The 25096-nt window shown below is 52.9% G+C and overlaps 2 protein-coding genes across 11 annotated transcripts in view; one reads left to right on the forward strand and one right to left on the reverse strand.

Annotated features, from left to right (window-relative positions):
- Positions 1-20938, forward strand: part of CUX2 (cut like homeobox 2) — a 54550-nt gene extending 33612 nt beyond the window's left edge. For 3 of the 10 annotated variants that reach the window (XM_085238470.1, XM_085238468.1, XM_085238471.1), the window contains exons 2-21: positions 4427-4505; positions 4671-4764; positions 7991-8092; positions 8195-8318; positions 9773-9849; positions 9937-10003; positions 10173-10221; positions 10348-10536; positions 11036-11230; positions 11309-11367; positions 11440-11488; positions 11593-11692; positions 12363-13010; positions 13601-13702; positions 14685-15460; positions 15883-16042; positions 16675-16962; positions 17214-17402; positions 17484-17757; positions 18354-20938. In XM_085238470.1, the coding sequence (XP_085094596.1) occupies positions 4683-4764; positions 7991-8092; positions 8195-8318; positions 9773-9849; positions 9937-10003; positions 10173-10221; positions 10348-10536; positions 11036-11230; positions 11309-11367; positions 11440-11488; positions 11593-11692; positions 12363-13010; positions 13601-13702; positions 14685-15460; positions 15883-16042; positions 16675-16962; positions 17214-17402; positions 17484-17757; positions 18354-19020 (4197 nt within the window). In that variant the 5' untranslated portion in view covers positions 4427-4505; positions 4671-4682 and the 3' untranslated portion in view covers positions 19021-20938. The remainder of the gene's footprint in view (positions 1-4426; positions 4506-4670; positions 4765-7990; positions 8093-8194; positions 8319-9772; positions 9850-9936; positions 10004-10172; positions 10222-10347; positions 10537-11035; positions 11231-11308; positions 11368-11439; positions 11489-11592; positions 11693-12362; positions 13011-13600; positions 13703-14684; positions 15461-15882; positions 16043-16674; positions 16963-17213; positions 17403-17483; positions 17758-18353) is intronic. The other 7 variants (XM_085238466.1, XM_085238467.1, XM_085238462.1 and 4 more) reach the window with 6 other exon arrangements.
- A 1162-nt stretch (positions 20939-22100) lies between these two features.
- On the reverse strand, positions 22101-24447 carry PHETA1 (PH domain containing endocytic trafficking adaptor 1). The gene is made up of 2 exons (XM_085238764.1): positions 24008-24447; positions 22101-23603 (listed from the first exon to the last, which is right to left on the reverse strand). Exon 2 carries the CDS (start codon positions 23599-23601, stop codon positions 22885-22887), a length of 717 nt encoding a protein of 238 aa, XP_085094890.1. The 5' UTR covers positions 23602-23603; positions 24008-24447; the 3' UTR covers positions 22101-22884.
- Between the last annotated feature and the right edge of the window lie 649 nt (positions 24448-25096).

Consider the following 25096-nt stretch of genomic DNA (forward strand, 5'->3'; position numbering starts at 1 on the left):
CCTTTGCCATTTCTCTGCCATTTCGGAATGCAGCTCATATACATTTAGTCTCCTGCATCCTTCCTATGTAATTTCTTTCTCAAGGAAGGAGAAATGGGGGCCAGGAGGGAGATTGAAGGAAGGAATAAATCGTCCCCGCCGAGAGAAAACCTGACTTTTGTTTTTCGTCCTGATTAGATAAAGGCCAGTTTATTTCTCTGTCGGAGAATCACAAAAAGCTGCCCATGATGGCAGCTTAATGGCAACAGCTTGAAACGGACCAAGTTTGAATATCCTTGCAATGGAGAAAAGAGCAAAGCGAAAGCCCTGCTAATTACAAAAGTTGCTTTATGAAAGATAATTCAAAGCAATAATTTAGCAAACATAATCAAGTAGCGCAGATGGGGATTTTGATGAATAGTTTGCAACATGCAATTAGCAGCTCTTGCAGTTACATATCATTAACCCTCAGAGCACAAAAATTATTTTCTCATTATTAGATGAAAAGGTAAAATTAAGCTGACTAGACAGTAAAGGAACAAACTACAATTAATTACCTTCATTTATTACAGTCATTATTTTAAACTTACTTTTTTTATTATTATTATTCTGATAGATGGATGAAAACATCTAAATTAAAAGTTTTGTTCTGCTAAATTGGAGGTGAAACTTTGTGCACCCGTGCCGCTGTCCCGCGGGATGGACACCGCATTCTCAGCCCAGGCAGTATGAGGCTGGCAGTGCCAAAATCCACCCAGCTGTGAGCAGGGATCTCATATCACTGCATTTCCATCCCCACTGTGCTGCATTAAACCTAATAATGCACCGTGCTGTGATCTTAAGTCCCTCTTAAGACCACCTCTACCACTGACATGGGCCTTGTGGAGATTTTCAGTTTTGGCAGAGGCAGCTCCTCACCCCGAACTTGCAAGTTTTGCATATTTTTGCAAGAAAATATTTCTTGTAAATGTGGGAATAAACCCACCCGGTGGGGTGTTTCTGGTCCCCACTGCCTGGCATCCTTCGCTTCGCGCTGCAGCCTCGCGCTCCGACGCGCACACGGGTAGCAGATGGTTGACAGTCGCCAACTGTCAGCAAACGCGCTGAAAAAATAAATTTGGGGAAAAAGTCTAAACTTGGCAGTGTAAAAAAAAAAAAAGATACGTAGAGAGAATTGTGTTGGTGAAAACGCAAAGCATTCTTGAGATGGTTTTGCTGCGCTGGGAATCAAGGTTGGGCCTTAACTGGGGATGGCTCCACGCAGCGTATTTGGAGCCATGGAGATGGTGATAGAAATGCAGGAAATGAAGGCCAAGGGAAACTTCTCCCAGTGGTGCCAACTGGCACCTCCAAACAGCACCAGTGGTGATGCCACCGCTGCCAGCGCAGGACTAGGGACAAAACCAATCCCATTGAGAGTGGTGTCCTCTGCCTCCGCTCTCAGGAACTTTGCCAAAGTGTCACTGAACTTGTCAGGAAGTATTACAACAAAATTAAGAACCAGCAGCAATTTTCTTTCATTTCATAGCCTACGCATTATAAAGTAAATTATTAATGCTTTTTTTTTCTCGGTTAAGCAGTTATTTGCAGCAGTGTCGGTATATTTCTCATTAGAAATAACATCATCTGAAGAACTTATATTGATTCATTTTTTTTTTTTTTAATCTGCGAATCATGAACGTGAACAACATATTTATATGGCGTTCCCTTTAACTAGAATTCTCAGGCTTTATTTTTATATTATTGATCTTTTTGACGCGAATTGCTTTTTGGCCTTGTGAAAGCGATGTAAGCTTTCTGCCTTTGGAGGAATGAGTTGGAGCGGAACGAAGGGTTGGGTGTGCGTGCAGTGGGACTGTTCTCATCCCTCCCACTTTTCTCCCTGACTTCTTTATCCATCAGCAAAAAAAAAAAAAAAAAGAAAGAAAGAAAGAAAAAAAAATAGGAAAATAGCTTGAATGTATTTTTTCATCAGTTTTCTTCAACATTTGGGGTCTCTGCTGCTGCTTTCTCCCCCGACAGCTGTTCCTCCTTGCGTAGAAAGAGCTCATTTGTGTTTCACAAGTATTTAGATGGAAATAACTGATACTTATCCTGCACTTGATACGAGGATGCGGGGAGGAGTGTGTGCTAGATCCCACGCAGCATGGATGCGGGCACGCGGCCGGGCTGGGGAGTTTCACTGCTTTGTCAGTCAATTATAATAATATTTCTGCTTCCAAATGTTTAAAAAGTTGGCTTCGTAAGGTATAATCATGGCACAGAGGCCAGCCTGACAATAGTAATTAATTAGGCTATTACGCATTCTACAGTGATAATTGCTTTGCTGGAAAGTCACCAGCCATGAAAAAGAGCTGGCGCGGGAATGTCATCCATCACACGCCCCGCTCCCGCGCCGCGCTCACCTTGAGCCCGTGCCGCAGGAGAAATGGGGGGGGAAGAGTGAAATTAATGAGAATTTGGCTTTTCTGCCAAACCTGCTTCCTAGGAGCTTGGTTTGGGGCTGATGCCCCTAGGGCTGCTTTTGAGGGGAATTTATTCTGCTTGGAGGGCTTCAGGCATGCTGCTAAAAACCCCACCTACTGCCTATTTTGGGAATTGTCCCAAATTATCCCAAAGGCCATGGGAAGTTTTACTGATCGTTGTCGCTGACATTTCCTGAAGTTTAGTGGGACGCTGAAAGAGCAGAGCTGGCTCAAAATCCATCTGCTGTGGTTGGTTCACTGTTAACACATAAAGCTGAGGCTGAGAGATGCCTTCGGCAACCCAAAGACAGGCGATGGACACTGGCAGCCACCACACCCATGGGATGTGTTGGGTTTGAGGGCAAAACGTTTAATTTGGGGGCTGATGAACTGGAATCCTCAGCGTCTGCTGTGGTTAATGAGAGGTTGCAGCCCAAGTAGGGGATATCCCTGGAAAATGTCCATATGTTTCACTTTGATGAAAGTGTTTTCAAACATTTTGGGCAGCTCTGAGGTCCCAAAATGATGTTTTGCTTGGCCATTTGCCTCCGCACAGTAGTAGTTTTCAGGAGAAAACCAAACCTGAAATGAAACAAAACGCTATGACTCAAGATGAGCAAAATCCTTGCGAGCTGTTCCGAGCTCCTCATTCCTGCAGTTCCCACTGAGGTGCTTGGCCCTCTGTGGGGATGCCAAGGAAGTGGCAAGGTCCCATATCTTCCCCTTCTCCAATGCTGAACTGAGGGACATGGTTAATGGGCACAGAGGTGATGGGTTGATGGTTAGACTGGATGATCTCAGTAGTCTTTTCCAACCTTAATGATTCTATGATTGTGTCTGTAAGGTGACATCAGGAATAAAACCCCATGGGAACAGCCTATTTGGGGCCCTGGCCCATCTCAATGGGCCCATCTCAGTGCTGGATCAGTGGGACACAGTGTGCTTGACACGATGTTCTCCCATCGCCTTCCACTCAATGCCTCCCACTCTGAACTTTATTATTAGAATTTCAATGTGCCCCAAAGCCAATGCTGAAACTGCAAACAGGAAATTCCTCTTCAGCTGCAAAGAGGAAAGTCCGTTTGTATATTAGATGCTAAAAAAAGCACAACTTATACAATTTTAACAGCAGAAAAATGATCTTTGTGCTCCAGTGCCCATGAGTTGGGAAGGAGAAGGCAGCTTTGCTCAGGTGGCTGCTGAATTACAAATGAGCAGTTTGCTTTTGTTTTGAATGACAAGCAATTTGCATCCAGGCTGGTGCAGCATGCTGCAAGCTCCATGGGAGAGGGGAAGAGTGGAAAAAGCGATGTGCTGTGCCTTGGCTGCATTGGGATTGAGTTTTCGGTTTGGTGGTTTTTTGAGATGGGAGCATTCCTACGGGGTCACCCCAAGACCTGGCTTTGGGGACAGTGGGACATTCATGGAGGTCTACTTGTTCCATTGGAGTCCTGTCCTGGACATGCATGGAGTAGGGCTGGAGAAACTCATCCAACGGGCAGTGGCACATGGAGAAGTGGAACAGGAGAAAATGATTCCCACCTATGAATGTTGGATGGGGCAGACAAAGGCACCACTGGTCTGGTAGCATGGCAGTATGCCACCTCCCCACCAACAGCAGACACAGCGTCGCTGTAGCGGCAGAGGGGACAAGGGGACTGAGCTGAGAACTGTCCGAGTTCTGGTCCTATTGTATAGGACCCCGCGAGCATCCTCCCTTAGGGTGAGCATCGTCACACCAGCACAATACCAGGCAGAAATCTTATTTCTTATTTAAGCCCCGGCATTAAATTATAATTTTCATTTACTCAGAGTGCATCAATGATTCAGAGTGGCGTGACATTACAGCAGCGCGAAGAGTTCTGCCCAAGGCAGTGCACAGGATGCGAGCGGGGACACCATCCCGTGCCCCCATCCTTCCCCGTGAGCCCTTCCCTCCTCCAGCCCCATCCCTCACCGCCCTTTTTCCCATCTCCCCGCAGGTGATTGCACTTAGTAAGAGGAGCAAGGAGGCTGAGACGGCTTTCCTGAGCGTTTGCAAGCAATTGATCGAGGCTCCAGGTAAGGACCGCGGCGGCGACCTGGCTGCATAGCGAGGAGGCAGCACCGAGCAGCGGGGGCACAGCGCCGGCCCTGGCCCTGCAGACGTCCGCTCTTTGCATGTTGCTTTGAAAATCCCAACCGAAGAGACAAGTGGAAACAGCTTTTGCCATCGCTGTGTTTCAGCCCCTGAGCCAAATGCATCTTGACATTAGAAAAGGAATACATTTGCTCAGCCCTTGTAATAACACTGCGGCTATCCCCTGTTGTCTTTTTGACGGTAAGTTGGGTGAAATGACACAGCCCCAGCTCCTGGCAGCAGACTGTGGGGGCTGGGACCCTCCCAGGGGCTCCTCACACAGCTCTGGGGGGAAACTGAGGCACAGTGCTGTGCAGCAGCCCTGGGACTATGCCCGTCCCTGAGGACAGGGAGCTCCAAAGGGCTGACGATGCACGGAAGGGCTCCTGCAGGGCCGCTAATTCATTTTCCAGACATTTAAGAATAACAAAATGTTTTAATGATTTCTTAGGGGAATTAGGGAGACATATTTTTGTCCTCATTAAATTTTATCCTGTGCTACAAGAACCAAATGTCAACTTGCTTTGCAGAATCCAGTTATCTTTCTGGCCTCCCCACCTCCTCAGCACCCTCCCTGCACACCCTGTCACCTGCACAGAGAACACGCATGCAGTCACATGCGCACCACTGCAAACACATGCAATCACATGCACACTCATGCAAACACGTGCCTGCATTTGCATATTCCAACACTTCTCCCTGTGCTTGTGCAATCACACGCACACCTGTGTAGTCACTTGCAATTGCATGCACACACATGTGCACACCCATGTGTTTGTCCCTGTCTGTCCCTGTCCGTGTGTCTCTCTGCAGCCGAACACTTCCAAGCACACTATAAGTCCTGATTCGACAGTTTTTGCTCTGAATGGCTGCTGTCAACACAAATCTCTGGCAGCGACTGTAACGGAGCCTGATTGCTCAGCAAGAATTGTGATAAGTGAGCTGCTGTGTGTCTGTAATTACGGGAGAAAACCGTAAATCTTTGGGATATTGTTCACACAGATGTGGCGTGAAGGGAAGGGGGAGAAGCAGTAAAATGTGTTAAAAGCATAATTAATGTCATTGTTGTTGGGGATGATTTGATTTAAGCCCAGCTTTGATGCGTGGAGGGTTTTGTAGGGCTCTGGTGGATGGGGTGGAGCAGGTTGGGATGAGGCAGCATGAGGGGTTGTCAGCACGGTGTAAAGGCTGCTGGTGCCGGGATGCAGCATGGGCACATGTGGGTACAGCTTGGATGCGTGATGGATTCATGTGGGTGCACCATGGATGCATGCAAATGTACCATGGATGCACTGTGAACTAGTGTGGATGCACTGTGATTTCAGGTGGATTCACTGTGGATGGGTTTGTGTGCGTGCACCATGGATGCACATGGATGAAGCATGGATGCACTGCAGATGCACTGTAGATTAATGTAGATACACTGTGGATGCATTGTGGATGTATGTGAATGCACTGTGGGTGCACTGTGGATTAGTGCGGATGCACTGTACATTCATGTGAATGGACCATGGATGCACTATGCACTATGGATTAGTGTGGGTGCACTGTGGATGCACCGTGGGTTCATGTGGATACACCACAGTTGCACTCTGGATGCACATGAATTCACCTGCATGCACCACGGATGCTCTGTGGATGCCCTCTGCTCTTCTTTGTCCCCCAGCACAGAAGGCACAGGGATGAGCTGCAGCTCTCTGGGGACATTTGGTGCTGCTGGCAGCTGTGGGGTACTGTAGGGATGTGAGAAAGACCCCCATGGTGCCAGGGCTGGGGACACAGCAGAGACTGGAGTTCCTGCTGCAGCACTGCTGCTGCTAAATGACATCCAATAACGCCAGCTAGTGGCGGGACTTATTATATAGACAGATATTAAAATATACATGGAGAGAGACTAGAGGACAGCAGCTCTGGGGTGATTTCTCATTATGGGGACGAGCAGAGCTGCCAGCACGCATCGCATCGGGCACTGCCCCAGCATTTATCGACAGTGCCCTGGCTCTGGGGGAGCACAAGAGGAGTCCCCAGCCCCTCTGCCATGGGTGTAATTACCCGCATCGTTAGCTCGCCTGCTTATAGGCGTTATTAATGGCCAGGAGAGCATCCAGCCCTCATTGGGGCTGTGCTGAGCATTTTCACCCTCCATCCCTTTTGGCTCAGTTTGGTGGAGTGCCCAACTCCAAAATTCTTGGGTGGGTTTCCGCAGCATGCTCACAACTAGATGGACACTGAGCTCTGATGCCAGCTCCCATAAAGCATTCCAGGAGGGGTGGCACCAATGGCATTTGCACTATAGTGTCCAGTGGTGTCCTGGGGGACCCCAGACCCATTTTGCTGCTCACATCCATGCTGGGTGCTAGAAGGGAGGACCACAGGCCAAACCCTCTGCATTTGGGGCAGATAACCCAAAAACACCCACACTCCCCACAGAGGAGTCGCACATTGGGGTTTTTCCATCTCCATTATGCTGTTTTCCCCTTGGATACCTGCCACTGCACAGCTCCATCCCACTTCCCTGTTTATCTAACTTTTTGACCCTGGAGAATTCCATTCTATTTCCTCTCTTTTCCACGAAGGAAAAAAAAAATAAAGCACCCCAAACCTATATTAACCTGGCTCAATAGGAGGCATTTTCTTGAACTTATTAAAAAATCCAGACTTGTAAATTAATTTGTTCATGTTGTACAATGGCAGTGCAGATGGACTCATTAGCATGCACACAACAAATAATTATAGATGAATTTTTAGCTGGCCTGCTTAATGGGCTTGCTGGGTTAATTATGTCAATGTATAATTACATCAGCCCTGGGAGACATAATGGCACACCCTGCTGAGCAGACACTAGCTAATGATGGTGTAATGCTGACAGAGGGAAGACATACGGCTCTGAAAGCACCTGCTTACCTCTGCACAAACTGCCATTGTCTGCACCCAGACTGGGGAGACCAGGGCCAGTGGTGCCACCACGTTTGGAGATGAGATCCTGCATGCGACCCTAGCAGTGCTCGGTTCCTGGGGGCTTTGGAAGGGTGACGGTGGCACATGGTGGTGGCACATGGTGTAGCACATGGGATGACACCAAGGGTTCTGTTCCCTCCATTAGGATGGCAATGGTGGCACACGGTAGAGACACATGGGATGGCATTAAGGGTTCCATCCATTGCGACTGCAGTGGTATCACATGATGGCATCACAGGGAACGGTATAAAGGGTTCTATCTGTGGGGATGGCAATGACGGCACATGGTGGTGGAACATGGGGTAGCATTGAGAGTTCCATCTCTGGTTTTAAGCAGGTTGCAGTTGGCTGCTGTCCTTGGCATGGAGGGTGCAGGAATGAGGACTGTGACACTCATGCTTGGGAAAGTGGGATGGGACAGTTGGTGATTGTCCTCTGCCCCTGACATACAAAGTGCTGTTGCCCACAGACCCTGCTCCAGTGCTGCTCCAGCGCCTTGAGCCCGAAAATCCACCCCTGAAGGATCTCAGCTGCCCCTGGAAGAAGTACCCAGAGCTCCTCGGCACCAAAGGTACCCAAAGTGCTGATGGTGCATGGGTGACATCCGTGCTCCCCATCCACGTCCTCATGTGCTTCCAAGCACACAACCGTGTGACACACGTCCCTCCCGCAGAGCAGAGAGAAGGACCACTGCCAGCAGCAGGACTCACGGCGGCTGAAACCACGCTCCCTGACATCGACAGCAAAGCACTTTTGGCCGAAACCTTGCTGCAGAGAAATGAGGCAGAGAAGCAAAAGTATGTGAATATAGGAAAGGACCCCCATGGGTCCCCATGGCCTGGTGGTGTCCGTCTGTCTGTCCCTCTCCCAGCAGTTTCTGGGTGTGCCACGTGGTGTTACTTGAGCAAATCGCTTAAATCGAGGCTCGCGGATGAAGCTCATTAAGCGGCCTTTTAATTGTGAGGCTCCCGGCTTTCCCAGCGGCGCGCTTAGCAGCGCTTCATTGCTATTCCTTAACGCACCGCACCCGTTACAAACGAGGAATCTTTAAACCCTAAATTGCAGAGCTCTCCGAGTAAGTTCCTGGCAAGTAAGGGCTATAAATAATGCAGAATAACTTTTCCCTGATTGCTTCCCCCTCTAATTAATGACAGGAGGGGTTGCATTTTGGTGCAGAAGCACTTCTACTTTCCTTTCTTGGCTCCTTGTTTGGGGACACCAAGCATGGACGGAGCTAGGACAACACCCCCGGGTACCATGGGGTCAGCAGGGTCTGGGGGGACACCACTCTTGGGGACAGAGGATTGTCAGGGGTCTGTAGAGTGTGGGGCTGTGCTGGGTGTGCTAGTGATGTGCATTGTCATTTCCTCTTCCATTTCCCTAGTGATGTGTGTTGCCATCCCCTTTTCCATAGAATCACAGAATAATTGATGTTTCGGAAAGAAAGACCACGAAGTTCATCAAGTCCAATGACTATCCCATCACTGCCATGTTGTTTAATCAATGGATATACAGATGGTATAGATATATATCCAGGAGCTTGGCTAATAGAATTTATATTGGAGGAATAAGAGAAAGTCACTCACCCTGTCCTGGGCTCGCAAGATGAACTCCTGATGGAGCAGATCTCCAGAGAGATCCTTCCCCACTGGCAGTCAGCTCTTAAATGGGTCTAGGAGAGGTGGAGCCAGGCTCCACCCCTTTCTGCAGCACAGGTGAATTGCCTTCACCTGTGCTCCCATGGCTGACTCATTGCTCGCCTCAGGTGATCAATCAAAGGTTCAGGCCGTGATTCAGCAGCTCCATACACATGTCCACTCAGAGAATCATAGAATCATTAATGCTGGGAAAGATCTCTAGGGTCATCAAGTCCAACCCCAACCCATTATCCCATGCATACTAACCACATCCTTCAGTGCCACATCCCCATAGTTCTTGAACACCTTTGAGAATGGTGTCCCTACCACCTCCCTGGGCAGCCTGTGCTAGTGCCTCGCCACTTTCTGGGAGAAGAAATTATTTCTAATATCCAACCTGAATGCAACTTGGTGCAACTTAAGGCCAACACCACTTGTCCTTGCGATATGCATTGCCATCACTTTTTTTGTTTCTCTAGTGATGTGCACTGCCACTCACTTTTCCATTTCTCTAGCAATGGGTATTGCCATTTTCCACCCAAAGTGATTTTTTACCACCAGGACCATAAACTACATAAATCCGACCCTCATGGCTGATGCCCTTCTCTCCACAGGGGGCTGCAGGAAGCCCAGCTCACCCTGGCCATGCGGCTGGGGGAAGCCGAGGAGAAAATCAAGGTGCTCCATTCAGGTAGGAAGGATGGACTGTGGGAGCCACGGGGTGCTGAGCCCCCCAGCCCACTTCTCACCCGTCTTCTCTCTTTTTCCCTGCTGCCAGCGCTGAAGGCGACGCAAACAGAGCTGCTGGAACTACGGTGTAAATACGATGAGGAGGCTGCCTCCAAGTGAGTCCCAGAGTGTATGAAGAGACCCAAAGTTGTGGTCATTCCCTAAATCTAAGATGTGTGTCAATGCTGGTGTCCGAGAAGGACTTCTGCCAACCACTGACTTTGTGTCCCTTGCCTCTGGATTGGCCTCTGTGTACCATCTGATGCCTCTTGCTTCTTCTTTCAGGGCAGACGAAGTGGCCATGATCATGACCAATCTTGAAAAAGCCAACCAGGTGAGCTGAGAACTTCCAATAGGGGATAGGAGCTGGATATTCAGGAGAGGCAGGCATGGTGCTGGGATTTGGTTCTGCCCCAGGCATGGGGGTGCCCATTCTGATGCACTTTCTGGTCTCTTGCAGCGTGCCGAGGCTGCACAGCGGGAGGTGGAGAGCTTGAGGGAGCAGCTGGCAGCTGTCAACAGCTCCCTGCGTCTGGCCTGCTGTTCCCCTCAGGGTGCTGCCGGGGTGAGCAGCTCCTATAGCACTGGGGAGCGTCCATCCTGTAGTGGTTGGGAACATCCCAAGTGGCTGGAAGCAGTCATTGCAGCTGTGAGCATCCCAGAGTGGTTGGGGGCATCCCATCACAGTTCATAGCATCCCCCCGTGGTTGGGAGCACCCATAGCAGCAGGAAACATCCCATTGCATCCCAGAGCACAACATAGAGGTTAGGAGCACCCATCATGATCAGGAGTATCCCATAATGGCCAGAAGCATCCCATACAGCCAGGAGCACCCCATGCATGCAGCCAGGAGCACTCTCTTGTGCTTGGGAGCACCATTTTGCATTCAGCAGTTTCCATCACGTTTGGGAGCAGCCCAGAAGCAAAGCAGGAAGGATCCAGGCATTTTTTTCACTGGGGTCATAATATTGCCCATGCAACATTATGGGGAGCAGCCTCCCATAAGGGGGATTTGCACTTCTATAGCATTCTGCTGAACATGGAAGACCTCTGAAGACAGAGGAAGAGTCCATCCCACCCCATGCCAATGACAGCCCCCACGTCCCTGCATTGGGTGGCCAGGAGCTAATGCTGTACCCTCTCCCAGCAGGACAAAGTGAACTATTCCATGTGCTCAGGGTCAAGGCTGGAGGCCACTCTGGCTGCCAAGGACCGGGAGATCCTACGGCTCTTGAAGGACATCCAGCACCTCCAGAGCTCACTGCAGGAGCTGGAGGAATCCTCCGCCAACCAGATTGCTGAGCTAGAGGGACAGCTGGCCGCCAAGAATGAAGCCATTGAGGTGTGGGGGCTTGGGTGGGCACAGGGTGGGCACTGATCTGACTGTGTTGGCTTCACACCATGAGTGTGTCCTCCACAGAAGCTGGAGGAGAAGCTGCAGGCGCAAGCAGACTATGAGGAGATCAAGACAGAACTGAGGTAGGCCTGCTCCCGCGGTTGGGTGCTGCGAGGCCACATCCCCCGCCTCACCGCCCCTCATTTCTCCCCCAGCATCCTGAAGGCCATGAAGGTGGCATCCGCCAGCTGCAGCCTGCCCCAGGCAAGTGCCGTGGCGCGGGCCCGGCGTCCTGGTGGGATGCGGGAGGTCTACTGGCCCCGCCAGAGCCCCGCTGCCCCAGCCCACCGCTGCTTTGCCCCTTGCAGAGCATGTCGAAGCCGGAGGAGGCTCTGCTGCTGGGGAAGGAGGCATTCTACCCACCACAGAAGTACCTGCTGGAGAAACCCAGCCTGATGGCCAGCACTGGTAGGGTAACGGCGGACACACATTGCCTCATGTGCCATATATTGTAGAAGCGTCGGTTGGAAGAGACCCTCAAGGTCATCAAATCCAACCATCAACCTAATTCAACAAAGATTTTTGCTAAACCATGTCTGTAAGAGCCATGTCCACATATACATTGTAGAATCATGGAATAGTTTGGTTAGAAAGGATCTTACAGCACCTTGGCTTCACCCCTGCCACGTGCTGGCTGCCCCCAGCTCAGGCTGCCCAGAGCCCATCCATGGCCTCAGGCACCTCCAGAGATGGGGCACCTGCAGCTCTGGGCAGCTCTGCCAGGGCCTCACTGCCCTGTGAGTGAAGAAATCCCTCCTAACATCAGATCTAAATCTCCCCTCTTTTATTTTAAAACCATTCCCCCTTGTTCTATTGCTGTCAGACTGTATATATATAGTTTTATAGTCAATCTGTGCCCAATCACTTGGTTGCTTCTCCGCATGTACTCTGGTGTGGGCAAAGGTCCAAGCCTGGAGCTTGACCACCATGGTCAAAGTTATGCTGTTCATGATAACTCACTCAGGTGCTCAGAAAGAGCCTGGAAATGAGATGGGGGATTTCCAGCTAGGGAAACTGAGGCAGGAGCATCTAGCCAGCAGGACTATAGTGCATGTCTGTCTCTCTCATTCATCTCTAGAGGAGGATCCCTCTGAAGACGAGTCAGGGAAGGACCCACTGGGCATGGAGCAGGCGTTCCCATCCCCTCAGCAGCTCCCGCACCCGCCGGCCGATGAGCCAGCCTCTCCCGCTCCTCTCCCAGCTGTTGCTGGCCCTGGCCTGGCTTCTGAAGGCCCTCGGACGTTCCCACTGTCCCCCTTCCCAGGAGGAGAGCGGCTCCCAGGGGATGCACTACTCCCCAAGGGCCCTCCACTACAGGGGCCCCCCTACAAGAGTGAGGGTGCTGGAGGGGGACTATCCTTCCCCACTGCTTTTTTTGGAGCCAAAAGCAGCTCTGTGCCCCCCAGCACTGTTCCACCCACTACCAGCCCACCTGATGAGCCTGCTGAGGGCAGCGGGGGCAGCTCAGCTGACGAAGAGCAACTGGATACGGCCGACATCGCCTTCCAGGTGAAGGAACAGCTGCTGAAGCACAACATTGGGCAGAGGGTCTTCGGGCACTATGTGCTGGGGCTGTCACAGGGCTCTGTCAGTGAGATCCTGGCCCGGCCCAAGCCCTGGCGCAAGCTGACGGTGAAGGGCAAGGAGCCGTTCATCAAGATGAAGCAGTTTCTCTCTGATGAGCAGAATGTACTGGCCCTGAGGACTATCCAGGTGCGCCAGAGAGGTGAGTGGTGGGGTGGCCCCAATGCCAGGTGCTGCCCTGAACTGCCCCCCTGCCACCACTGCCCTCATATCTGAGCCCCATGGTGATGGATGGAGTCACCAATGGCATTCAAGGGTTGTCCCTAGTGGCCCCAGGTACTGCTGTCCGTGGGGCACAAATGCCACAACCATAACGGAAAGTGTTCCCCTGGATGAGTTTCACTCATTTAGTCTTCCATCGGGCTGTTCTGTGATATGCAAATCAACATTTTGGAATATATTGTTAAACTAAACAAGTTTTAGCGCTGCAGGACCATGGTACAGTGTTGTCACCATCATGAAATAACTCCTGGCTCTGGGAACAGTGGCTCCTCAGCAGTGCTCTGATTTGGCATGGTGGCATCTGATCCACTGTGTCCTCAGCCAGGTGATGCTGTGTTGGAGGCAAGAGCTGTCAGTAGGGCTGGCAACAAATGAATAGTGGTGTTTTCCTTAAATCCAGCATCCCTAAAAATAACTAAACATGAGCAACAGTAAATACTTCCTGACATACAAGTGGAGCTTGTAGAACCAGCGCTGGTGACAAATCTGTTGTCATGCTTCTTTGATCAGGTAGCATCACGCCGCGGATCAGAACGCCAGAAACCGGCTCCGACGATGCCATCAAAAACATCTTGGAGCAGGCAAAGAAGGAGATCGAGTCACAGAAGGGAGGTGCGTTCTGTCTATAGGTGTTTGGAGAGGCCACATATCCTTGGGCCACCGATCCAGAAACAAGGCTGAGACCTCAGGGTGGTTATGAGGGGTTGGCAAAGCTTCCTACTTTCTCCCATCCATATGCATGGCACTGGCCAAAATGGGTCTTTTTTGGCCATTTCTCCCATCGCCATCTGTAGAGATTTGGGAGATTGTGGAAAGAACTGCTGGTAAATATTGCTGGAAACAAAACACTCATGCACAAGTGCACATTGCCCTGTCCCTGAGCTTTCGGAAACTTTGGACTTAACTTTTCCATCCTGCCTTTCCCAGAATAGATAATTAAACGAGAGCACACGATCCACATGGTGTGAGGAATCATTAAAGCAGTTCTGCTCACAGTCAATGACAAGAACTGAAATACATTAAAACAGGTAGTCTGCTGAGAAGGCAGAATCCTGGAGAATTACATTAGACAGGACTGGTGGAAAAACAGAGAAAACAAACATGTTTATCGCCATCGTTGGTAATGGGATTTATTTTGCAGTTGTCAAAATGTAATCACACTTAGGTGCAGGAACATCATAGCTGCTTTCCAGCCTCTCTGGCCAGCTGCCCCCAGTTTTGTTGTTCTGAATGGTGCCAATATGGTATCAGACATCCCTTTGGCCAGTTTGGGTCAGCTGTGCTGGCTCTGTTACCTCCCACCTCCTTGTGCACCCCCAGCTCCTCACTGCAGGGCAGCGTGAGGAGCTGAAAAGTCCTTGACTAAGTGTAAGCTCTGAACAGCTGCAGCCAAAACATATGTGTGTTATCAGTGTTACTGTCACCCTAAACCCAAAATACACCACCATACTATCCACTAGAAAGAAAATTAACTCCATCCCAGCCAAAAACAGGGCAGGAACAAAACTCAAAATGCCAAAGCCTTCCTTCCCTCCTAGACAGCACCTCTACAGATTCTGCACCCAGCGGTTCCCCTCATTGCCCCTCTTTGCAGGTGAGCCCAAAAACCCATCAACGTCTCAAGCAGTGACCAACGGGGCGGGTGGCAGCAGCTCAGAGGACGCCATCAAGAGCATCCTGGAGCAGGCGCGGCGGGAGATGCAGGCGCAGCAGCAGGCACTGCTGGAGATGGAGGCAGGGAGCAGCGGCCGGCCTGGGGGCACACCGCCCACTGAGCGTTCCACATTGGCCACCGTCAGCCAGAACATTGTCCCTGCCTACATCAAGCAGGAGGAGGGCAGTGGGGCCAGCCCTGGCCCCCCACAGACACCCCTTGCCGTCCTCTCGCCTGCTGCCTTTGTGCAGAGCATCATCCGCAAGGTGAAGTCGGAGATCGGTGATGCTGGCTCTTATTTTGACCAGCACTGGGCGTCAGAGCGCACCCTACTCAGCCGACCCTATACCTCTGTTTCGCCTTCGCTCTCCTCCTCTTCCTCGAGCTACTCCGGCATGGCCAATGGACGAGGCTGGCCAAGGGGTGAGCCTGCTGAGAGTGGAGCCAATGAGGATGAGTTGCCGGCAGCTGAGGATGAGCCACACCGATTGGCAGAGATGAAGGTGGAGGGTGTTGGCATGGAGCCGGCAGCCGGTGGCCGGCTGTCCTACTACCCTGCCTATGTACCGCGCACCCTGAAGCCCACCGTGCCTCCGCTGACACCAGAGCAGTATGAAATGTACATGTACAGGGAGGTGGACACACTGGAGCTGACCCGGCAGGTCAAGGAGAAGTTGGCCAAGAATGGCATCTGCCAGAGGATCTTTGGAGAGAAGGTACTGGCCTGGGGAATGGAGTCTGGTGTCCCCTCGGTGGGGTGGGAACGGTCCACCTCAGCACTCAGGGCTGGTTGATGTCCTCTAGCACCTCCTGCCAGGGTCCTCACTGTGCCCCAGGGATCCCCTCAGAGTCCTCAATGTCCAGCCCAATCCAGTAGTCTCCTGATGGCCACCACCAATTGGTTGGTGGCACTGCCCATAGGGAATGTGCTGTCCCCACAACCCATACCCAGTGGGTAGTTCTGAGGGTGATCCCAGCACCTGCACCAAGCACAGGGACCAAGGGATTTGGGCATACCATGGGGTGTGAGTGCTCTGCCCATCCTGCTCCTTGCCCAAGCGCGGCCGGGCTCGTGTCCTGTTCAGCAGGGACGATGGCCAGGCAGCAGCCCAGCACATAACTCCTGCACCATACCCAGGTACTGGGCCTGTCCCAGGGCAGTGTGAGTGACATGCTGTCGCGGCCCAAGCCGTGGAGTAAGCTGACGCAGAAGGGACGGGAGCCCTTCATCCGCATGCAGCTCTGGCTGACGGACCAGCTGGGGCAAGGCATCAGCCAGCAGCCGACCCCATCCCAGGGTAAGTGCTGCTGCCACCGCATCCCTTGCTCCATAAACATCCCAATACCATTCCCATCCATCTCCCACATCCTGATACAGGAGGATTTGGTCATGTCCTCATCCCATACAGCATCACTTCAGCACCAGCAGCTGCCCCAGGCTATTTGGCATCACCCATTCTTCCTTCAGTCCAAAGCTGCCCCTCCAATACATCCAGCTCATTTCATCCCCCCTTAATTAGTATGTTAGACAAGATAGGGCTGTTGCACAGCTCCTTCTAATGTTATTTTGTCAGAAATGGGTTTTGAAAGTCATCTAGTTAAAAAAAGAAAAGGAAAAACACAACAAAAATCCTTGGCTTTGTGCCTGGAATAAATAAGTAGTTGGGTTTTTATTTTAATATTGTGTTTTCTCTTTAATTATTCCACTGTTGCCTCCTGCTCAGCCACAGATGCCAGAGAGGCTCTGCTGACTTTCTTCCTTTCAGGAATAATAAATAATAATAAATAACAGATGAATAATAAAAATAACTTTCACATTCCTGCTGCCATCCCCTCCCTCGACCCATTCCATCCTTGCGGCCCATGATTGGGTTTGGGCAGTGACCTCTCACCAGTGCCATTGACCCGTCCTCTCCCTGGTGCCACACAGCCAGCCCTGCTGAGCCACAGCCATCCCCCTCGCCGCCCCCCAGCCCCACAGAGCATGAGAAGGGCTCGCAAGAGCCCCTTACCCTCGCCCTGGAAAGCAGCAAGGAAAACCAGCAGCCTGAGAGCAGAGTGATGGCAGGCAAGGCACACCCCAACAGCCAAGGCCCTGTGGGTATCCAGGAGATCATTGCCATGTCCCCCGAGCTGGACACCTACTCCATCACCAAGAAGGTCAAGGAGGTGTTGACGGACAACAATTTAGGTGCGAGCGCCATTTTGGGAGATGCCGGTGAGGCGAGTGGGTTCCCGGCTGACTGGCTGTTGGCAGGGTGTTGGGTGATGATGTGATGGGGTGGTAGAGTGATGGGTTGACATGGTGATGAGGTAAAAGGGTGGTGGGGTGATAGGGTGATGGGGTTGAGTGGGTTGACATGCAGATGGGGTGACACGGTGACAGGGTGGCAGGGTGATTGGGACGTGGCTGGCTGGACAGTGGCGTGACTTGTCCCTCTCTAACCACCTCTGCTTCTCCTCTGCCAGGCCAGCGGCTGTTTGGGGAGAGCATCCTGGGCCTGACGCAGGGCTCGGTGTCCGATCTCCTCTCCAGGCCCAAGCCATGGCACAAGCTGAGCCTGAAGGGGAGGGAGCCCTTTGTCCGCATGCAACTTTGGCTCAACGACCCTCACAATGTCGAAAAACTGCGTGACATGAAGAAGCTGGAGAAGAAAGGTGAGCATGGGGGTTGGGTGGCAGTGGATGAGCGGGGCAGAGGGGGCTGAGCGGCGCGCAGCTCCGTCTCCTCTCCTGCAGCCTACCTGAAGCGCCGCTATGGGCTGATGAGTGCCGGCTCAGACAGCGAGTCCCCTGGCGCCCGCTCCGATTGTGCCAGTCCTGGTCTGCAGCCCCAGGACCTCAGCCTTCTGCAGATCAAAAAGCCACGGGTGGTGCTGGCTCCTGAGGAGAAGGAAGCCTTGAAGAAAGCCTACCAGCTGGAACCCTATCCCTCCCAGCAGACCATTGAACTGCTCTCCTTCCAGCTCAACCTCAAGACTAACACCGTCATCAACTGGTTCCACAACTACAGGTACGGATGCTGCTGAAACAGCACAAAACAACCCTGAAATATGTCTTCAAATAGTGATATCTAAAAAAACAAAAAAGCAATTGGGGAAAATATGTACAAAAGTGGTTGAGTTTGGAAGACTGCAAGCTGGAAAGAGCCCAAAGGATGAGGGGGAATGGTCTCAAGTTGCACCAGCAGGAGTTCAGGTTAGATAGTCAGAAAAATTTCTTCTACAAAAGAGTGGTCACATGCTGGAATGGTCTGCCCAGAGAGGTGGTTGAGTCACTGTCCCTAGAGGTGTTCAAGAAACATTTAGATGTGGTACTAGGGGACATGATTTAGTGGGGAAATATTGGTGGTAGGCGGGCAGTTGGACTGGATGATCTTGGAGGTCTTTTCCAGCATTGGTGAATGTGTCTGTGATTCAAGGTGGGGGTGGGTTGGGTTTGGACATGAAGATCTTAGGGGACTTTACCAACACTAACGATTCTATGATTCTATCATTCTGTGAATGACAAGTTGGGGTTTTTATGTTTGAAGCATTCAATACAATTCCTGCCTGTTGATGTTTTTCCAAACTGGTATGATCACTCATACCCCGTCTTTGTGCCCCACAGGTCACGGATGCGCCGGGAGATGCTGGTGGAAGGCACACAAGACAACGACACAGACCCAGAGCAGAGTGGTGGGGCAGCTGGCCCAAGGCCTAGGGCCCCACACAGCCCTGACTCAGATACTGAGGACCGAAAACCCCTTCTCAGTGGGGGCGAGCACCCTTGCACTGGCGAGGTGAAGGTGAAAGAGGAGCAGGCGGAGGTGGGCAGCTGGAGCCGCCGGCAGGACTCAAGCAGCCCAGCCGGGACAGCAGAAAGCTCTGGGCCCCCACAGGAGGAGCGAGGAGGAGCCCCCCATGCCACTGCCCCCAGCACCGGCAGCCTCCCACGGCGGGGAGGCCGAGCCAGGGCCTCTGGAGGCCCTCCACCACCACCACCACCGCTCCATCCCGACCCTGGTGGCTCGCAGTCGTCGGCCAACTCATCTCGCTGTAGCCTGGAGGTTTCCCCCAGCTCGCCTTCCGCTGCCTCCTCGCCTGGCCTCGCTGGTTCAGCCTCACCAGGGCCATCCTCTGCCGGGCCGGTGTCACCGGCACTGCCACCAGCCTCGTGTCCCCGGCTCAGCACCAGCGTCCAGCGACGTCACGAGAAGATGGCCAACCTCAACAACATCATCCACCGCCTGGAGCGGGCTGCCAACCGCGAGGAGGTCCTCGAGTGGGAGTTCTGAGCTGCCTTCCAGACACACACATCTCTATATTTTGTTAAACTCAGTGCGCACCGAGAGGTGGACCCTGCAAAGGCCTCCACAAAGCCGCCCCAGCTTTGTTTTCAATGTGAAAAACTGGGAACGATTTTAAAAAAGAAAAAGAAAAATATTTATAGACCTCTTTTAGATATTTTAATAAAAGGATACTTTGGAATTTATTAACAGCTTAAGCTGCTTTGATATTAAAGATAGCTATAAAATCAAGATGATGTAGCAGTCGTGTCATTAAATGTACACTGAAGTCTTGTAGTTTGCCACTGGATGAGATTAAAAACAAACAAAGAAAAAAACCCACAGAAAAGACTTACTGAGCAAAGCCATCAAGAAGCACTATGAGACTGACCAAATTTAATAAACTTTTGCATAGCAGTTTTCCACATCTGTCTGTAAGACACTGCATCGCTTCTGCCCCATCCAGAGACTGTGTTATAGTCCATGAAGACTCTAAATCAGAAACCTTGACGCCATCAAGTATGTATTTAGTTCTGGTGGTATGTTTTTGAAACCTTTGTAACACAGAATGTCACGTGCAGTTGTATATGTTGTAGAAATGTCTGCAATAGCCTTCTGGAACAAAACGTAGCATGGTACAAATGCAGTCCCTCGCGCTCCCTTGAGTCAGCAGCTGGTGCTGGCCCTGAGCAATGACAGCACCTGGAAAAGGGGGAAAAAGGCAAAACAGACCCAAGTGAAGCAAGCTGTCTCTGATTGTGGTGGTGATGGGAAGAGGTACCTAGGTTTGACACCTGGGGCAGCTCCAGCTGGCTGGGGGTGGCATTCGGGGTCCCCATGCTCTACTGTCATATGGAAAATGAAATCGCTGGTGCCTAGGGACTCCAAAAAGCCAGGACATGCCCTCGGGGTTCTTCCTGCACCATGTGCAGCTTTGGGGGCTGAAGCACTTTTTTGGTTTGGAGGCTTTGGGATGTGGGAAGGGGAGCATCCCCTCGCCATGGCCATGCCCTCTTTCTGCGGCCATGTCCCATTGTCATGGCCATGTCCCCCTGCCATGACCGCATCCTATTGTCATGGCCGTGTCCCCAAGCAGTGGCTACTACAGCATATCTCAGTAAGCTGGGACATGGAATGTCAAGCTGTGCTCCTCCCTACACTGTGGTTGGGGCTGAGTTGGGCAAAGCACAGTGGTGCCTTGCTGACCTAGCGCAAAGCCACAGCAGTGGTGTTGTGGCACTTCAGCACCCAAATCGCGTGCCTGGGATGTTCCCATCTCAGTGCCCCAACTAACAAAATGCCTTTAGAAGAGGAGGGTGGATTCTGTGGGTTGTCCTGTACTGTTTCCTGTCCATTCCGTTTCTCAATGCATTTTGCAAGCTCCAAGAATGCAGTGTGCCGTGCTCTGGCCATCCCCTCCACCATCTGTCACCTGATGAGAGGCACCGTGGGGCTGTGGGGGAGAGCTCGATGCCAGCTCTGAGGCTATGCATTGACTTGTTTTCCACTGTAGACATTTTTATCAGAATAAGAAGTATTTTTATACTCTGGTGGTAGACAGGGAGCAATTTCAAAAGCAAACCCATTGGGCTCTCCAAAAGCAAGCTCGGCTCTGCACTGGCACGAGCTCCCTGAGGTCACCCTGCTGCCACCGCGCTGCCGAAGGCCGAGGCGTACCCATTGCCGACTGTTCTCCGTAGTGTGCTTGTGTTAGCTTTAGTGGAACGGGATTTGATGAAGCACTTAGGGTAGTCTTTGGAACATGGAAATCCTGTTGTACTAAAAGCTAGTGGGACATACTGATCACATTTTGTTATAGGCTCATGTATTGTACTTCAAAAGTTTCTATGAGATCGATGAACTTTGTTAACAATTTTGGAAGGAACAAGTTCTGTAAAGAGCCACTAAATACAGAAGTTGGATAAGACTCTTGGCGTCGCGGTGTGTTTCTTCGCAGGAACTGAGACTTGAGGTGGTGGCTCACACCGAGTTTCACCTTTGCACTGGGGTTTTGGGGCTCTTGCAGGCATCAGTGTCACTCCATTGGGAAAAAGCGGGGTGTTCATGGGGTTGGTCCAGCTCAGGGTGCAGTCTTGCCCCGTGGGCAGCATGCGTCCCCGGTCTTTGGTTCCAGGTTGCGTCCACTTCGGCTTCCATTGGGAGCTTCCTGACCTTACAGAGCTCGGCATCGCCCAGTGATTTTGTAGCTACCACCACGATGCAGGGAAGTTGGCATGTGATGAATTAATAAATCCATATGTTGCATATCTGTTTAAGCTTGTTTGTCGACTAACATGTTGGGAAGGATTTATTTTTAATGAATATCTGAACACCTTGAAAAGCTCGGCCAGCTGCCATGGAAACTGCAGCGGCTTGATTCTCCATCTGGATGCAGGGAAACGTCACCTCGGCTGCCCTCTGCAACCCAGAATGCCATGCAGGATGGCAGTGCCACCTATGTGACAGCAGGGTCCCCATCCCTGTGTGAGACTACCACCAGCCCCAGTGAGGGGATGGCTATACTGTCCTGCCTCAGTGACTCACAGCCTTGGTAGAGGACTGGGGACCAAGGGGCACCACGGGGTGCTACCCATGAGTTGGTCTTTAGTAGTAGCAGAGTGCTCTAACAAGGATGGGAGCTAATGAGATATTTGGCTTTTGGGGCTCAGATTACTGGGGAAAAGATAAATTCCACAGCTTGTTTGCAGACAGTCTGACTTCCATCTGATGACACTTCTGCTCTTAGCAATGCTACAGTCATTTGTGTATGTGTGCATAGCAGTGAGGGCAGCTCATTGCTTCATCCCTGTACTCACCAGAACAGCTTCCAAGGCACAACCACACAGATCTGTGGCCTTCTGGACTCTGCTGTGTGATTTCTGTCACTCCAAAAGCAATTGCTATGCTGTTCCTACATGGGACCAACACAATGTCCTGATGCCCCCTGAGTAACACCATCCCATTCCATCCCCAATTCTGCCCCCAACCCCAATCACATGCCCATCCCCAATCTCATCACTCAGGGGTGCTTCAGGACCTGCTTTCCTGAACGAGCCAAATGTGCAAATGAGAAGGAGGCCAGGAGGGAATTCCTGAAGCGATATTTATTGTAGGAAAACAATCTGAACCAGTTCTGAGAAGTCAAATGGAGATGCGGCCACTTGGCCCAACACAAGGTTCCTCTTGCTCCAAGATTTGGGGAGCAAATCCAGGAGGGGAGGGATTCAACAGCTTTAGTGAAGGAAGAGCTGGTGGGATGGCTGACTACAGCAGTCACTGCACCAGCTGGGGTGTCACAAAGTCCTTGGGCCAGCAGAATGAATATGAACCAGAGAAATGTCTGCATGAGACCCCAAGGCTCCAATAGCAGCCACGCTCTGCTTGTGCGCATGAATCACTCCGTTCCCCCTGCTGCTGACACGTTCCTTTTCTTTGCTGCGACACTTCCCCTTTGTGAGCCAGCCCAGGGGTGACACCAGTCCCAAAAATATCTGTCCTGGAGCCCTGGAGGATGTGGTTGGGTGGAGGCAACTCCACCGTATGGTGAATTGGAGGACCAGGATCCTGCTGGGTGCCGGCAGCATACAAACATGAGGCCACAGTGGCTGTTGTGCTTGGCATGCTGCTGGGGAAGTGCTCGTGCGTTTGTTCTACAAACCACATCCTGCTGGAGCAGATGGATGCCATGGGGCTCAGCTGGCCTTGAGGAGGTGAAAGCAGTTCCAGCTCTCTGGCAGTGCAACACCCTTCCAAACTCTCCCCAGCATCCTTGCATCTGGAGGTCCCAGCGCACCCAGCTCAGCGTTTAATCCCCAGGAGCTGTGAGCCCTGTAGAGGGGACTGAGGTTGTACTGAGGACACTCTGTGGGCCTCTCAGGGCCGGTGCTGGCTCTGCCGGTGCTGCCAGTCCTGCCGCAGCTGGGCCACCTCCCTTCCATAACGCTCGTGCAGCCGGCAGAATGCCGAGGTCTCGGCCGCCCCAGTGTCACCGCTGGATGCTCGCCGGCGCGGAGGCAACGGAGGTGGCCGTGGGTTGGCATCATCATCACTACCATCATGCAGCTGGCCCACGCTGGGCGCATTGTTCCACACCGCGCAGCCATTCTCCTTTGGAGGAACCGTGGGCAAAGCCGGCAGGGAGTGCTCCATCCCCAAAGGCCGTGCCTTGCAGCAGGCCGGGCCATGCCGACAGCCCCACCGCATCTCCTCCAGCTGCTTCTCCAGTTCCCGCACCACCAGCCGCATGTAGTCAAAGCTGGCCCGCGACAACGCCTTCACCCACGCTTCCATGGCCGCCTGGCTGTCAGCTGCCAGCACGTAGGTGCGCGATTTGGTGCCGCTGAAGCGGATGGCGAAGGCGAATTCCTCGGCCGAGTCGCAGAGCTCCACGGTGCAGCCCTCCAGCACGATGACGCCCACCGGCTCACGGCTCTCACGCTCCTCGAAGTAGAAGAGCATGTTGCCCTTGAGCACGAACCAGCGGCGGTGGTACGCCGTGTGCCGCTCGCCGCGCTTGAAGAGGAATCCAGCGTTGTCGGCCGGGGAGTCGCAGGTGGCGTAGAACACCAAACTGCGCTCGTTCAGCTTCATGGCTGCAGGGAGAGGGTGCGGGCAGTGTGTGCGCAGCGCTGCAGCCGCCCGCCGGCTCCTTGTTCCTGGTGGCACCCAGGAAATGGAGACGGAGAACAAACACCGCGGGCGGGCTCACCCCGGCACAGAGCAGTGCTGCAGGTCGGGTGCTCCCAAGGAGGGCTCCGCATCGCAGGCGGCGTTTCCCCATAGAGAAGCCCCACTTGGGGCTGGTGCCCCCCCTCCCCCCCCGCTGTCCCACATCACACAGCGCAGGTGGCCTTGCAGCCACGCCCCTCCCCGCAGCCCGGCCCACGAGCAGGTCTGGCCCACGGGACCCTCACGGGACAGCGTCACACAAGGCCAGGCCGCCCCTCCCCGTGTCCCCACACAGCGGTGCCCTCACCGTCCAGCTCCTTCCACCCACCTGGGCTGTGGCGCACGGCGCTGCTCTATCTCTGGGCTACGGCTGCGGGTGACCTTGGGGGACACGGAAGCGCTGGATGCAGGGAAGGCTGCTGGCACAGGGCTGACACGGGGCCGGCACCCCGCTGCCCCGTCTCTCTGTCCCAAAATGATGAATTTCAGCGCGTCACCGCTGCCTGCCCAGCACAAGACGGACACGTGCGAGGATGACCATTATTTTCCTACTGAGCCACATCGCAGGATGAAAGGAGCCAGGAGAGGGCTCCCAGCTCGGGGGCACCAATCGGGATCCCAAAGCCTTTTGGGAGGGGAACATTTGCGCGCTGGGAGAGCGCCCCAGCCCTCAGCGGGACCGCCCCGACCGAACCCCACCGCCGTTCCCCAGCACCGCCCGGTCCCGCTCCGCTTCGGCCCCGCTCCGCTCCCGTTAGGGGCCACCCCCGCTCCCATCCCCCGGGCACCTTTTGTCCTCGGCTTCCCGCACCCCGGCTTGGCTCGGCTCGGGCCGCCCCTCGGGCGGGGCGCTGCCACCCGGCTCCTCCCCGCACGCTGCCGCTGCCGCCGCCGCCGCCCCTCGCAGAATCCGGCCCGACCTGGGGGTCCCCAGCAGGATGGATGGATGAGTACGGAGAGCCCTAGATAGGCTGAGCAGCGACCCAGGTGAACCCCATCAAGTTGAAACAAATCCAAGCGCGAGGGCTGCACATGGATCGTGGCAACCCCTGCGATCAGTACAAACTAGGGGATGAAGGGATTGAGCACAGCTGTGCCCAAACAAACTTGTGGGTACAGGTGGATGGCAGCTGGATGTGAACCAGCAGCGTGCCCTCGCAGCCCTGAAGCCAACTATATCCTGGGCTGCAACCAAAGCAGTGTGGGCAGCAGTGTGGGGGAGGTGCTCTTGTCCCTCTGCTCTGCTCTGGCACAGGGTGCCCAGAGAGGTGGTGGTGCCCCATCCCTGCACACAGCCACGCTCAGGGGACAGGGCTGTGAGCACTGCTGGAGCTGTGGGTGCCCTGTGCACTGCAGCCAGTGGGAACAGACGGCCTTTGGGGGTTCTTTCCAACTCAAACTGTTCTATGATTCTATG

The sequence above is a fragment of the Meleagris gallopavo genome, chromosome 17 (genome assembly GCF_905368555.1).
Source record: "Meleagris gallopavo chromosome 17, MGAL_WU_HG_1.1, whole genome shotgun sequence".
Lineage (NCBI taxonomy): Eukaryota > Metazoa > Chordata > Aves > Galliformes > Phasianidae > Meleagris > Meleagris gallopavo.